This window comes from Neofelis nebulosa, chromosome 12 (genome assembly GCF_028018385.1).
Source record: "Neofelis nebulosa isolate mNeoNeb1 chromosome 12, mNeoNeb1.pri, whole genome shotgun sequence".
In the NCBI taxonomy this organism is placed as follows: Eukaryota; Metazoa; Chordata; class Mammalia; order Carnivora; family Felidae; genus Neofelis; species Neofelis nebulosa.
In genome coordinates this window covers 1,293,115-1,308,474 of record NC_080793.1, presented here as the reverse complement: position 1 = coordinate 1,308,474, position 15,360 = coordinate 1,293,115, and the positions used below count along the sequence as shown (strand labels likewise).

The 15,360-nt window shown below is 68.3% G+C and overlaps 1 protein-coding gene across 10 annotated transcripts in view; it reads right to left on the bottom strand.

The window, feature by feature from the left end:
• Positions 1 to 15,360, bottom strand: part of KCNT1 (potassium sodium-activated channel subfamily T member 1) — a 50,242-nt gene that overhangs the window by 24,175 nt on the left and 10,707 nt on the right. For 2 of the 10 annotated variants that reach the window (XM_058693524.1, XM_058693528.1), the window contains exons 1-3: positions 11,185 to 11,363; positions 6,121 to 6,162; positions 31 to 110 (exon numbers count right to left, since the gene is read on the bottom strand). In XM_058693524.1, the coding sequence (XP_058549507.1) occupies positions 31 to 110; positions 6,121 to 6,162; positions 11,185 to 11,339 (277 nt within the window). In that variant the 5' untranslated portion in view covers positions 11,340 to 11,363. Of the gene's footprint in view, positions 1 to 30; positions 111 to 6,120; positions 6,163 to 11,184; positions 11,365 to 15,360 lie in introns of those variants that run through there. The other 8 variants (XM_058693522.1, XM_058693526.1, XM_058693530.1 and 5 more) reach the window with 6 other exon arrangements.

Here is a 15,360-nt window from a genome sequence, read left to right as displayed (position 1 = left end):
CCCCCGCTCCCCCCGCAGGCCCCCACTCACTGGATCTCTGGTTTTTGATGAAAAACAGCTTGAGCCGCTCCTTGAAGGTGTTCTCGTTGACGTAGAACTCCACCTGGACCCTGGGGGCAGGGGGGAGGGGCATGGGAGCTCCGGCCAGTGGGGGCTCGAGCAGGGAGACAAGCCCGAAGCCCAGGGCGGGACCGGCTTCCCCCACGCCGCAGGAGCCGAGAGAGACCCGCGGGGACAGCAGGACCGGGAGGGTGCCCCGGTGTCCGGCCTGCCCGCGTGGTCCCGGCAGACCCGCCCGCCAGCCCTTCCAAAGCCACGGGGCACAGCTGGGGCCAGTCGGCTGCTATCTTCTGGGCACCAGAGGTGGACAGCCATGGGTCCTCAGTCGTGACTGTCACCGGCAGCCCGCTACCAGCGTTAAACAAACCCTGATGGCCCTCAGCACAGGGCTCAAACACCAGTGTCCCCTAAGTAGGAGCGGAAGCCGATGGTCGGCTGCTCTGCCTGCTGGCCCCGGGGCTGTCCCCTGAGGCCCGCTGCAGCCTGCAAGAGGGTCGGGCACGTAGGCACCGGCCGTCAGGCCCGCCGTGGCCCCTCCAGCCCAGGCCGCTCTCCTTCCCTCAGGCTCGCCTGTGCCCCTGGCCAATCTCCAGGCACCCTGAGTCCTGCCCGGGCTCCCAGCCTCCCGGGGACCGGCCACGGCACACCCAGCGTGTCAGGGAAGGAGGCGGAGTCGGGAAGGGCCGTCGGGTCCCTGGGGGTAACACGGGGTCTGGGGCAATGGGCCACCGCCCAGCACCGCCCCAGCCTTGGACACAGGCCCGCGGTGGCCGCTGTGCCCTGCGCGCTGGCCCGGCGGGGGCCCGGTGTCCCCCTAGGACGGAAACCCTGGCGTTGACGGTAGTAGGACAGGCGGAGCGCGGTCCTGGGGGTCCCACCTCCCGGCCATCGTCCCCCGGGGCAGGGGGCTCCGGCCCGCGGGCGGGCGGACTGTGAATGGTCTCCGCCTGGCCGGGCTCCCCTGGGGGCAGAAACGAGCACCGCTCTGCCCCCGACAGCTGAATGGGGCGCTCTGCCTGGGGCTGGCTGCGCCGTCTCCAAGCTGCGCGAGACGGCCCTCCTCCCCGCAGCCTGCCGTGGGCACAGGACGGTGTGAGAGGGCGATGCCTCGGCGGGCCCTCGGCCGGGGCGCCGGCACCTTCCTGACCTGCTCCGGGGGGGACCTCCACCTGGGCCCCAATGGGCTCTGCTGGCCACGGCTCCCAGAGGAGGCCTGGCGCCGTGGGCTCTTCCCCTCCCTCGGGTTCTGGTGCAGGGAGGGGTCACACGGCCACAGCCTGGACCCCCGGAGCCAGAGAGGCAGGACGGGCCTCCCACAGACCACAGCCAGTGTGCCCACGGCACCCCAGCACATCCCAGCACACCCCCAGTGCCCCACGGCACCCCACTGTACCCCTAGCAGACCCCCACACTCCCTGTACCTCATGGCACCCCCCCACTCCCCCAGCACACCCCTGTACCCCACTGCACCCCAGCGCAGACCCCTTTCCTCTCTCTCCTCGGAGCCCTCTCCCTGCCTTCCCGGCTTACTCCTCAAGCCCCGAATCCCACCCTTCTCTGTAGGCGCCGCCTGGAGCTGTGTCGGGGGCTCCTGAGGGCCTCTTTGGGGAGTTGGTCCAACAAGCCTGGCTGAGCCCGGGCCCGGGGCCCGGTGAGGTCAGCTCAGGGGGGCAGATGGACGCAAGTCAGTGAGCCTGAGGGAAGAGCACCCAGCCCGGGAACAGCCCTCCCCGACACCCTCCGGCCCCATCGAAGCAAAGCCTCCACAGAGGGGTCTCCCCACCCCACGCGGGCCACCCGCTCAGGCCGCTTCCCTGACGGGGCCCTTATCTGGCCAGCGAGGCCCCGCCCTGCTCCTTCCTCCTGAGCCTCCCAGGGCACCGACCATGCGGCCTCCCTGCCCCCACCCCCCTCTGGTCGACCCCCACCCCCCAGACTCCTCAGCTGCCCCCATCTCAACTCTGAATGCGGGACGCCCTAGGGCTGATCACGGGCCCCCCTCAACACCCGCCTGGCCCGCTTGCGCGAGGTGACCTCTAAACCCCAGCCCTGCTCTGAGCCCCCGGCTGCCCTCCGACGTTGCCCTTTGGGGTACCCTCCCCAGACCAAGCAGGAGCCGGAGGCGCTCCCTCTCCCCACGTTGGACCTCACGCTCTATGCGGCTGAGAACCCCGCTCCACTCCCCCCGGGTCCCCTGCCTATCCTTGCTGGACAGCTAGATGCCAGCAGGTGAGACGAAGCAGGAAGCCGGAGTCCCTGGCTCCTTCCTGTGCTCTCTGTTGGCAAAAGAGAGCGACCCCCAGCTCCTTCCCCCGACCTGACCCAACCTCGCCCCCGCTTGCCAACGGCCCCTTGCCGCACGTAGAGCAGCCTGACGCCCCTGCCCAGGCCCAAGGGGTCAGGCCTGCTGACCTGGGACTGGTCGGGCCTGGACACTTTTGCTTCCGGGTCACCCGGCCCCTTCCCAGCTCCCCAGAAACGGAACCCCGGTCACTTCTCGGCCAGCCCTTGTCCCCCGGGGTCAGCTGCAGACACCCATCGGGACAGCCCCCCAAGGCAGTCAGCAGCGGGGGGCCCGCGGAGGGAGAGGGCTGGTGAAGGAGAAGCCGTGGGCTGGCGGACGTGGCCGCGTGAATCGAGCCTCGTGAAGCCTCTCTCACTCTTAATTTTTCACGAGCTGCGGCTGCCCACTTCTGACACCACCACAGACAGCAGGTTACGAGCTGTCCATTTAGCCTGAAGTACAGTCGAGGCGACAAGCGTAATTAGACCCCCACGGGGCGCTGGGCCGACGCGGGAGGAAACCTTGGAGGGCTTCCGGACCCCCGCGGCCCCGAGGTTCACAGCACAGCCTGGGCCCGGTTGAAGGACACTCTTGGCTCAGCAAGCTCACGGGAAGACGAGGTGGCCCCGGGGTCACGGACGGGTCTGGCCAGACAGACAGAAGCCCTGTGCCTCCCCTGCCCGGCTGCTCCGTGGCCCCTGCACCCGTCCGAGCCCCGGCCTCCTCACCTGGGGGGGCGGGCAGTGACAGGAAAGGTCCACCACAGGTGTCTGGAGGGTGGCAGATGGGGGGGCTTTGGCTCTGGGGAGAGTTAGCCTGTCCCTCTGCATCTGACCCTCAACCTCTCAAGTCTCCTAAGTGCCTGCGCCCGAAGGAGGATTAAGTGAGAGGCCGCCGCAATGCGTGGCCCGGGGCCTGGCACCCATCAGCTCAGCTGGTGCCCGTGGTCTCCTTCTAGGTCCCGACGGTGGCCGGCTCCGTCGCTCCCATCACCCAGAAAGGACGGGCCCCTGGGCCACAAATCCACCGCTGATGCCCTCCACGGGCAGGGGGCAGGGTGGGATCCCGGTCCAGCCGTGGCTTGAGGCCCTGCCTGGGGTGCATGACCAAGCTCACGGAAGCCACTCTGGGGAGTGAAGGAAGGGCTGAGCGGGAAGCCCCGCGAGCCGGGGGAGGGGTCCTGAGAACACACGGTGCCGTGGCCCCGGAGCTCGGCCTCAACATCGAGCTGCCCCAGACCCCACGGTGGAGCCCAAGGGTCTACTCCCCTCCCCCCGTCGGTGTCTGTGCTCCTTCGTGCACTCGGTCCGAGGCCCCCTGCCACCAGGGGCCCAGGAAGAAGGTCTAAAGCCAGGGTGCCCCAAGGGCGTGGTCTCGGGGCCCAGAGCCTGAGGGGAGCCTGGGACTCAGAAAGCCCTGGGTGTAACGCCTGGGGTCAGGCCGTGGGCCCCGGGGACTGGACAGGCCCCACCTGGGCCCCACCCCAGGCTCCTCTGTCCTCGGAGGTTGCCAGCTCTCAGGCTGGTGAGGACAGGGGTCCAGACGGAACAGACAAAAGGGCCGTCTTGCCGAGCCCTGCCCTGGAGCCCCTCGGAGGGCTCCAGCCAGACTCATCCCGACACGCATGGAAAATAAGGCCCGCCAAGGCCCAAGGCTGGCCCAGGGGGCCAGAGGCATCGGGGGCTTGGGGCTCTGCATGGGACCAGGGCCTCTCGAATGTCTGGGGTGGAAGGGTCAGCCCCCGGCTGCCTCTGCCCCATCCCCACGAGGCTTGTGTTTGAGTGGGCCCAGGCCGACCGCCTGCCTGTGCCAGGGCCTTGTCCACGCTGGAGGGGACCCACAGAGTCCCCCTTGTGCCGGCAAAGCAGCTCCAACCTCCCCAACCTGAAACCGGGACAGGACGTGCCAGGCGAGGGTGGCCGCCCTGGGGCGAGCCGGGCAGGCGGACTCTGGGCTGCACGTCTGCCTTCTGACCGGCAGGCTGACCCGGAGGCCAACGGGCGGGCAGGCCCGGGGAGCAGGCCTTCCAGGGAATCCTGGCAGGTGGTCCCGGCACAGATGGCCTGTGCCAATAAGCTCCGTAGGCAGAGTCAGGAGAGCGGCGGCGGGGAGGGTGGCCGGACGCTAAGCACACAGCACGGCAGGCCGGCCCGCCGGGCCACGACAGCCGTGCACTCACATGGGGCCGGGGTCCTACTGTCTGCTTCCCTCCGTGTGTCGCCGTGTGGCTCACTCCCTCCACACAGGAACCCGCAGACTGACGCGCGAGAGAAAGGGCAGGGCCCTGGCCTAACTGCCAACCCCGAGGCCGGCTATTCTGAGCAAGGGCAGAGCTATGACCAGCCCAGGGACCCAGCCCAGGACAGACATGTGGCCTGCTCCACCCCCCACACACTGGCACTTCCTGTAGGTGTGCGGGCAAAGGGCCGGGCTTGGGGGCAGAGGACGGGCAGGGGTGTCTGCTGAGTAGTGAGGCACCGGGGGTGGGGGGTGGGGTAGGGCTGAAGGCTGCGCTGTCCCCACCACTCCCAGCCCCAGGCTCGCAGACTCGCCCATGGGGGGCTGGTGGCCGTGTGGGCAAAGATCGCTGTGGGGGACACCCCTCCAGGCACCACGACCCTCCTGCGGGGTGGCGGGGCTCTGGATCCACCAGGGCTGAAAGGCTTTCCTCTAGCTCCTGCCCAGTGCCACAGGCCAGCTCCTGCAGGCCACCTGCTGCCCCAGGGTGGCCCGCTGCCAGGGACATCCCGTGTCGGGAACCCGGAGGGGCAGAGCAGCCTGGGGGACCGAGGAAAGGCACGGTGGCCAGTGGCTTCTCCAACGGACAGGTGACCCCAGCCCGCATGTCCCCCGTGAGGCGGCCCCACCTGGGACCTCCTGCACACGTGTTGGAGAGAACCCCTGTCCTGGCACCCTCGGCTGGGCCGGGGGCCTGGGAGAGCCTCTTGGGGCCTTGGTGGGCACGGAGAGTCTGCTCTACCAGTGACAACGCTGGGGTGGCCGCAAATCGTCCGTTTCCCCCTGGGAAGCCCGAGGTGCCCCCGAGAGCCCTGCGGGTGCTGGAGGGGCCCTCCGCCCCACCACCACCGCAGCGCAGGGGGCTGGGCTGGGGAGCCGGAGGCCCGGGACCGTGGCCCAGCCCCCCCCGGCTCCCACACACCTGCCGGGGTAATCACAGGCCCGGGTCACAGGCTGCGGCGGGGCGAGTGTCAGCAGCAGCTGGAAGCTGAGAGAGCGGCGGCTGTCGCCGCTGACGATGGTAATTAATGACATCGGGTCCCACTTAGTGGCCACGCTGAACGCCCAGGGCTTGGACAGGATGTGGCCGCTCCGAGGAGGATGTTGGTCTCCCCGGCCTCAAAGCCACCGTCCACTTGACCTGGATCTTAACGGAAGCCAGGATGCGCCTGGGGGCTAGGCTGAGGGGGGAGGGTCCCAGCAGTCATCTGCACGCCTGTCCCCACACACGCAAATGGTGGGGGTCCCCGTTCCCGCTGGGCTCTCCTGAGGGCTGTGGGTGTCCGCCTCTGGATGGCCCTGTTTGCTACTCCAGGGCTCCTCCCCAGAGGACCGCCCACTGTCCCATCCCCGGCCTCAGCTCCACCCCCAGCAGCAGCACCTGATGGCACGGGGCGGCGGTGGCCAGGGCTGGCTCGTGCCCGGTCCCGCCTGGCTGCAGGGCAGACTGGACTCCGAGCCCCCTCCTCCCAGGGTCTGCTGGGGGTGGGAGGCCACTCGTCTTTCCCTGCTGCGGCCCCCTCCCTGCAAGCACTTACTGAGACAGAGAGGAGTCCAGGCTGAAATCTTCCACATGAGGCCTGGGGACAGACACAGGTGGTCACATCAACATGGAAGACGGATGGACGGAGGGCTTGGGCTCCTGGACCAGGTGGGGGCACAGACACTCAAGGAAGCTCCGGGCAGGGTCCGAGGGAAGCGGCGGGGTCGGGGGCGGGGGGGCACCCCTGGGCACACCCCCAGACCCGCGGAGCCCCCAGGCAGGCGGAGGTGCCCAGGTGCCCACGGGAGGCAGCCTGTGGTGAGGCGCTTACTGGGCCTGGCCCCCTCGGCGCCCAAGAAAGCAGCACAGCGGCCGTAGCACATGCACCCCCTGCCCAGGCCAGACGGCACACGAGGCCAAGGCCACAGACACCCGCCTTCAGCACGAGGACTAAGCAAGAATCAGTCTATCCGGCGCGCGGTCACTGTCCCTGCTCCTGCCAAGCCCGCCTCAGGCACCGCGACCCCAGCTCCAGGGGAGGGCCACATCAGCCCCGCTTTATACCCAGGAAGCTGATGTGGCGAGAGGCGGTTCCCACACAAGGCCACGGGGCGGACGCAACAGCCACGGCTCCCTCGTCATCAAGTCTGTCTGCCTCCTCTCTGCTCCCCTGCCTTCTACGGGCCCGGCCACAGAGCCCACCAGCCCCGTACCCTGGCTTCCCAGGGAGAGGACAGGCCGAGGCAGGGAGCTGAGGCTTCCCGGGGGGCGCCCGGTGCACCCCTCCACTGGGTCAGCAATCGCACACCTGCTACCCTTTGGGCAGCCTGCCCTGGGATTCTCCCAGATTGGCCACAAGAGCTGACACCATGATGGCCGGGCCTGGGCTGGTGGCAGCTTTGGGCCTGGGCTGGAGGGGAGGCCGGCAGGGCCTGGTGCTGGTGGCAGCTGGGGCTCTGAGGACTGGCCCCTGGGGGCTCTGGAGGGGTGTGCGTATGCGTGTATATGCAGAAAGTCTATTTGCTGATGACGTACCCATCTGGTGCACAGAGGACTTCAGGGACCCTCTCTTAACCCTCGATGCTGCCATGTTCCAGAAGAGGATGCGAACGTTCAGGGAAGACCACTGCCTTCCGGAGGCCATGGCAGGGAGGAAGGAGCTGGCCTGCAGGGCTGGGCCAGCCCCTCACACGGGCCGGGTCATCCGCGCACGGCCGCCCGCCGCCTGTGCAGGGCCCTCCGGGCGGGCAGGCCCCCCTCCGAGTGCCCCGGTCTACAGCTCCTCGTGCCTGGGACGGCACAGTGGGGCTGCGGGGAGGTCCGGGACGATGAGGGACTGGAGGGGGCGTGCTCAGGGGCCGGGCTCCGCAAGGAGCAAAGGAGGCCAGGGCTCTGCCGGGAGCTTCTGGCAGATTCTACATGTTTGTCCACCTCAGGTTTCCTGTCCTGGCCCCGGCGCCGCCCCAAGCTCTGAGTTGGGGCGACAGCTGCACGGAGAGGGGTGGGGAGGAGGGGGCTGGGCAGGAGCCTGGCAAGGCCCAGGCTGTTGCAGTGGGGCTGTGGCGGTGGAGCTCAAGGAGGGTGGGTGAGGAGAGTGGCCGGGTTCCTGGAGGACCACGGGGGCCACCTAAAGGGGAGGGGGGTGAGCGGGCCTGTGGGGAAGGGGTTCCGCCTACTGCCTTTGGCTGTGGCAAGCCTGGGGTCACGGCAGACGCGCGGGACTCTGGGAAGGACAGCAGGAGAGCAGGACCACACTGGAGCCCCAAGAACCCCGAGGTGTGGAGCTGCACGCTGGGCTCGGAGCACCTGGCGGGGGGGGGGGGGGGGGCGGGCGTGGGTGCGCAGGGGGGCCAGCGGAGCAAAGTGGCCGCCGCTGAAAGGTGTTTCCTGCCGTCCTGGCTCCCTTTCCTGCCTCGGCTCCGAGTTCACAGAAGCTCCCGGGACCCTGCACGCAGAGGTGCGCCCTGCCCCTCCACACCCGTCGTCAGGGGACAGGGCCACTGGCAGGAGGGACACGCTGCCCCCAGGGGCCCCTCGACGCAGCCCCAAACTGGGGCTCACCGGGGTTCCAATCCCCCCGCCAGGCACTGCCTCCAGCTGTTCCGGCCCCGCCTCCCCAGGCCCCGCCCCAGGCCCCGCCCCTCCCGGGGCTTCCCGCGGAGCCCCTCAGCGGGAGTTTCCCCTTCTACTCCCCAAACCCCGCCTGTCAGCCCACCTCTGAGTGAGGCCCCTCCGCGGATGTCCCCTGCCCTGAAGCTACCAATGGCGGGGCACCGGCCTCATCTGGTTGCAGCGACTCCTCCCCCGCCCAGGCCCTCCTCCTGGCCCCCCTCTTCCCCAGGACTCTCTGTCTGTCCCGGGGACACAGTGGCCTCTGCCCACAGCCTCAAGCAGGACCTCAGAGTTCCATCCTGGCCTCTGGCCTGCTGCCCCTCTCCTCCCCTCCGGGCATCCACACCGACGGGAGCGTCCCACTGGCCAGCCTGGCTGTGCCTCCAGGTACCCCAAGCGGCCGTCCACAGTGCTCCCCACACCCCACCACCACTCCCCACCACTCCCGGACCCCTGGGTTCTGCCTCCTAGATCTTTCTGCGGTCTTCCCGTGCCCTCCAGGCCACCCACTCAGACGTCCCTTCCGAGGATACACCGGTGAGCCCCTCACCTGGTGCAGAACCCAAGCCTGGTGGGGGGCGGAGAAGGGGCGGGAGGGAGGTGCCCAGCAACCAGCCCCTTCCTCTCCAGCCCTGTCCGTCCGTCCAGGGTGGCACACCAAACATGCGGCAGCACCTGGGAAGGCCAAAGGCCCCCCAGCCCCGGGCTTCTTGGGGTCAGGAAGGGGCCCCAGCGCAGCCCCGACCCACGGGGAGAGTCCACTGGACCCCTTGCTCAAAGGCTCTTGAACGACGGTCTTCAACACTCCCGCTCCAGGTCGTGATTTCTAGGCCTTGCCCCTCCCCTTCCTGGCCCCACGAGGCATGGGGGAGGGGAAGGAGGAGACCCATGAGCTCAGAGCCCAGGGCGCTCGCTCGGGCTGGCTGGCGTGGGGGAGGGACCCGTGCTGGCCCACCCAGCATCCACGCCACTGGAGTGCACTGTGTTGGGTGGGGGGGCTTGAGCCCTGGCACTGGGAGCAGGCACCTCCCGGTGCCTTGCTGCCTCCCCGGCTGTAGTGGGCCACCCTGGGGAAGGCCAGTGCCTCGTGGTCCAGGAGCACTGATCCTGGCTGGCCCCAGAAGGGGGCCCGGCATGCAGATGGGGCCAGCTTCAGGAGCTCTGGCCACTGGCTCCCTCTGACAGAAGGTCCCCATCACCCCGCCCTGGTTGTGCAGGACCCTCCGTCAGATCTGAGTTTCCGAGGAGCAAAAACCCTGTATGCCTTCCTCTGCTCAGGAACCTGCTGTGGCTCTCGACTGCTCCTGTCCAGAATAAACTCCATGGTGTGCATCTAGCATTTGAGGATACGGGGCTGCAGGGCTCCAGGCCCTAACACCACGGGCCAGCTACGCAGCTATAGACAGTTCCCCCCTTCTCTGCTCTGCACAAGGAGGCTGATACCTGTACCTCAGGGGCTGCTGGGGATAGAGCGAGGCCACCCGTATAAGGGTCAGCACAGAACTGGGGGCAGAAGAGTGCGGGGAGGGGAGAGGACTTCCTGGAGGAGGTGGCCTTGCCATCTCAGCTCCCATTCTGCACTGCAGACTCAGATGCAGGCTGGGCAGGACCTGCCTCTGCACCCCTGCAGGAACAGGGACAGCAAGGGGAACCGATCTCTTGCAGGGGCTGGACTGGCTGTAACCAGAGCTTCCGGAGCCACTGCCCCCCGCGGCGCAGGAGGAGTTTGGAAAGGAGAGGACTCTGTCCTCAGGGCCTTGGCCGGCACTTGCTGCCTTCCCGCCCGGGCTGCCCATTAGCTGCTCCGGCGCCTCTCAGAGGCACTTAATCTCCAGCCTTAGCAGTCCGCTCTGGCAAATGGGAATAACCACCGGGCATCAGCTTCCCACCAGGGGTGCTCGGAGGAGCCAGAAACAGGGTGTGAGGGCAGGAGGGGCCTGGGTAGCCTGTGGCCAGAGGGGAGGGGCAGGGGAGAGGCTCCCGAGGCACCCCTCATCCTACCATCTGCCGGGCCGAGAGTCCCTGCCAACCTCGGGCCCAACTCTGACGAGGCATCGCACCCTCCCCGGGCTTTGGCCCTGGCTGTCGCCTCTGCCTGGAGGGCCCCTGCCCATCTTCCTGTGCCCCTCCCCGTAGGGCCAGCGGCCCTGGAAGCTCCCACTCGCCTCACCCCGGCCCAGCCTGCACCTCTCTGCCAGGCACAGGTTTCTGTGCCCACGACGTGTGCCCACACCCAGGGCGGATCTGATTCATCTCCGTTTCCCCCGCAGCATCTAGAAGGGTTCCCTGCACAGAGAAGGTGCTGGCTAAATACTGCTGCTGGCTGAGGACTAGTGCCGCAGACGGAGCCTCAGTGTCCTCATCCGTGAAATGGGGGTGCTGCGTCCAGCCCTGCGCTCAGCGGAGCTGGAGAAGGGCCGGTGAGGCCCCCTTCCCCAGGCGGGCCCCTCCCCAGGAAATTGGACTGCTGCACCCTGGTTGCCACCAGCTTCAGGCACTAGCTCCCCAGGGAGCCTCAGACCTGCGTCCCAGCTCCAATCTGCTATGCAGCCTTCAGCCAGCACCCCACCCCCCAGCCTCATGCTGCCCACTTCTGAAGTGGGGACTCGGATATTGGCCTCACCTCCCCACAAGCCGCGGCTGGAACCCCCTGGAGTGTGGGCTCAGTGGGAGAGGGCCGGGCAGGGGTCCCCGAGCCACCTGGCCGGGTGCCTCGGTCGGCTTCCCTGCTTCCCTCCGGTCTTACCTGCAGGCCCACCGTGCCAGCCTCTAAGAGCAGGAGGGAGGGGGAGAGCACAGGCTCCCCGAGGCCGGCTGATAGCACAGCGGGTGGTCCTTGCGCCCGGGTGAGGGTCCGGAGGGGGAGAACCCGGCCCTCCCCGCCCCCTTCCCGGGGCTGCGGGCGACGCGGCAGGTGCAGCCGAGCGGAGCCGGTGCCGGAGGCGAGCGGCAGAGAAGCAGAGCCCCTCCCGGCGGTACGCGGGGTCCCCCGGGCGCGCGCCCCTACCTCTGGCCCACATCGCTGCCCACGGAGCCCCCGCCGCGGGCCGGCAGCAGCGGGCTGAGCCCGTGCGGCTCCTCGGGCGCCGAGGCGCCGGCCGGGGCGCCCCCCGGGCCCGCCTTGCCCTCGGACGGCGAGCGCGGCAGCTTGGCCCGCGCCATCCTGCGGGAGCGCACGGGCGGGAGGCGGCGGGGGCGGCGCTCCCATCTCCGCGCCCCGCCCCGCGCTCCCCGCGCCGCCGCCGCAGTGGATCGGGCCCGGGCGGGCGGGGGGCGCCGGGAGGCGGGGTGGGGGGGGGTGGGGGGGGGCGGCGGGGGGCGGGCGGACGCGCACGGAGCCCCGGCAGGAGGGGTCTCGGTGCCGGCTGCCGGGCCGCCTTATAACGGAAGTAGTAGTAAGAATCACGACAGTCACGGCGGCGCTGGGGGAGGGGAGCAGTAGTGGCGCGGTGACAGCTGGTGGTTCTCGGCCACTCACCTCCGCAGGCAGGCGCTGCCGGAGCCCAAGGAGCCTCGGTGCGCAGCCTCGCGCCCAAGTCACAGCCGGCCTCCGGGTCCAGGGGACCCAGGTGGGGCTCCGATGGCCTGCGCAGAGCGGCGCCCGCCTTCCAGGCCCCGTTCTTGGTGCCTGCTCAGGCTGGGTGGGTCCACCCCCCGCACCCCCATTCCCTACCTCCCAGGGCTATCCGGAAGTCCGTGGGGGGACTCACCCAGCAAGCAGTGCTCATCTGCCAAGCTCGGCTCCATGTTGGACAAAGCGGCCGCTTTGTGGAGCCCTGTCTGCACCCCATGCCCGGCTGGGGACGGCTCTGATCACCTCACTGAACACGAGCAACTCAAGGAGACAGTGAAGATTTCGTTTTCGCAGAGTGGGGAGACTGAGGCACCGAAGTAGGAGGTGGCTTCCCCCGGAGACCGAGGCAGGGAGAAATGGATCGAGGACCCGGGAGGTGAGGTGGCTCACCCAGGTAACAGCCAGCGGGTGCTGGTGCTGGGGGTACCGAGGCTCTGGCTCTGGGTGCCCTGGGCGCAGGGGTGCGGAGATGCGTGGCTATAACCCGCAGCGGCCAGCGGCTCCAGGCCCTCCTGACCTGCCCGAACCCTGACATCTAGACCAGAGGCTCCAGCTTGCCTGGCCTGCCCGTTTCTTCACCCCACCTGCGTGACCCAGTAAACCACCAGGGCCTGAGCTTACGGAAGGTCTGTGGGAGGCAGGTGGGCCCAGGGCACCCAGCCCCTGCCTGGCCCTTCCCCAGATCGCGAGGCAGGGACAGCTGGCGCGGAGCCGTTCGGTGGCCTCAGCGAACCCCCACAGCAGCATCCCCTCGACCGCGTTTCCATTAGGAATCTGCCCTGGAGACATGAGGGCTCTGTGTGGGCAAAGCCCCCTGCCTGCCTGCATGAGGAGGGGACGAGGAGATGGCGGCCGCTTGTCCCCCTTCCTGTGGAGGGACGCGGAGCGGCTGGAAGAGCTCCGGGGCCCGCAGGCGAGCGAGCCACACGTGGTGGGGCCCGCGGCACGCGGCGAGCGGGGCCGCGGGCACAGGTGGCGTCCCCACAGCTGTGGCTCTGGGGTCCGGGCACCGTCCCCGGGCAGGGCCAGGCTCCCCGGGGCCGGTCAGTAGCGGAGAAGGGCCGGACGTCCGGGCTGCTCGCTGGGCTCCCCAGGAGGTGCCGGGAGCCGCAGGGCCCTCGGGATGCACTTCTGCCCAGACAGACACGAGCTCATGCTCCTCGAAGGCTGCTGCGGCCCACCCGAGGCTCCAGGTGGCGGCGCCCGCCTCTCGGGCCAGCCCGTCTGCCGAGTCCGCCGTGGCTGCTGCAGTCCTGGACTCTGAGAGTAGTGATGGCTTCTGGGGTCCAGGATAAGTGTCAGGTGACAAGGCAAGGCTTCTCCAACATTTTGTATGACGCGCCCTAACGACAGAAACCGGCTGACGTGCGTGGAAGGACCACCAGACAGCCGTCAGTGCTGCGTGGCGGAGGCCTTTCCAGCTGGCCGCCGTGTCACTTACATAAGGACTGGTTCGTTTGGAAAACGGTCGTCCACTTTAGCCTCCGGCCGGTGCCGCATCCGCTGGCCGTGGAGGAGAGCCGGCCCTGGGCACGGGCAGCGGCCCGAGGCGCCTCGTTCCCCGGCTGTGGTGCGCCGTGAGGAGAGTCGCAGACTGCCCACTCCCACTGGGGTCGGGCGACCTCCGGCCCACGGCCGTGGTGGGAGGGCGGACAAGAGCGAGCGCCCTGGCCTGGAGCGCTATAAGCGCCGCTCGGCTTCTGCTGCAGGACGGCTGTCCTGGGGGGTTGGGGTGGGGGGCGTCACCTCACATCCCTGTGACGATAGGGACGAGGCCAGGCCGAGTCCAGGGTGTCTGAGGTGGAGGCAGCCAGGCTTTCTGGAGGACTGGATGGGGGGCGTCAATCAAGGCTGAGGGGATGGGTGGGCGGTGACACCCGAGACGGGGAGGAGCAGACGGGGTGGTCACCGATCCGTCCTTCACGCACCGACCAGACGCCGTCTCGTGGCGGGGGGGTGGGGTGGGGGTGGGGGTGGGGGGCAGACGCCCATGCCTGGCACTCCGCGGGCGGCTGGGCCGGAGGGGCGCCCCGGGGCAGGTACGGCCCACGGGGTCCGGGTATGATGTCTGGAGGTGTGAGGGCAGGTGGGCAGGCTGGCCCAGGAGCCTCCGGAACCCAGGAAGATGTGGAAACGGCAGAAGGCAGCAAGGGGCGACCCTGAAGCAGCAGGCCTAGGGCGCAGGCCCGGCATCGCGGACTTTCTGAAGCGGTGCCCGGGGGAACCAGGGGAGGCCCCTGCCTCCACCCTCCCGAGCCACACCGCTGTGTGCCCACGGGGTCCTGGGAGTCCTCACCCGCAGCCCCACTCCGCGAGAGGCGAACCAGAGGGTGTACTGATCGCCCGGCTGGGGTGGCGCCCGGGCTGTCCCCGGGACCACAGCTAGACCTCCCAGGCTCCGGCCTGGGGCCTATGAGCCCGTGAAGAGATGCTCAACGCCACCGATCACTGGGGAAACTCCTCAAGACGACCACGAGATACCAGCACACACTCACCAGGACGGCTGCTCTGGAACCAACGGAAAATAAATGTGCCAGCACGGGTGTGGGGGATGGGAGCCTCGTGTGCTGTTTTCGGGAGCGTGCGACGCGGCAGGCATCGTGGGAGGGTCTGGGGCTTCCCGAGAAGCGGGGTTACCGTGTGACCCAGCAGCTCTGCTTTGGGGTGTATGCCCGCAGAACTGAAAATAGGGTCTCGAACGGATATTTGCACACCCGTGTTCATGGCAGCGTCACTCACGACAGCTAAACACGGAAGCAACCCAAGGGTCCATCAGATGGAGCACAGAAGGATGGGTACGTAAGACGTGGTCCGCCCACACCAGGGAACGTCAGCCTCAAAAAGGAGGGGAATCGCGGCACCTGCTGCCACGTGGGCGAACCTGGAGGGCACCGCGCTGAGTCACGTCAGCCCGTCACAGGGGGACACGTCCTGTAGGAGCGGACGCTCACCGGAGGCCCTGGAGGAGTCGGAGCCACGGACACCGAGAGCAGGAGGGTGGGGCTGGGGGAGGGGAGGGTCCGTGTGTAACGGGACAGAGTCCAGTCTGGGAAGATGAACACGTTCTGGGGACGGAGCGGGGACGGCTGCTCAACAGTGTGAATGCACTTGACGCCCCTGGACTGCGCCCTTGAGACGATTAATTTTAGGGGTGCCTGGGTGGCTCAGTCGGTTAAGTGTCAGACTTCGGCTCAGGCCACGAACTCGCGGTTTGTGAGTTCGAGCCCCGTGCCGGGCTCTGTGCTGACAGCTGGGAGCCTGGAGCCTGCTTCGGATTCTGTGTCTCCCTCTCTCTCTGCCCCTCCCCTGCTCACGCTCTGTTTTTCTCTCCTTCAAAAATAAAATAAACCTTAAAAAAATTTTTTTAAAAAGGTGGTAAATTTCGTTATGTGTTTTTTTCACAAAAAAAAAGTTGGGGAGGAAAGGTACAGAACCCAGCTGGCAGGGCTCTCCGCGGACACAGCAGGGGCAGCTGAGCATCAGGATGGGCAATGATTACGACAGGGTGGATGGGTTTCCTGCTGCTGCTGTAACAAATCACCCCAAATTTAGTGGCTTAAAACAACACACATTTACCGTCTCGTAGTCCAGAGCTCAGAGGGCTAAAAT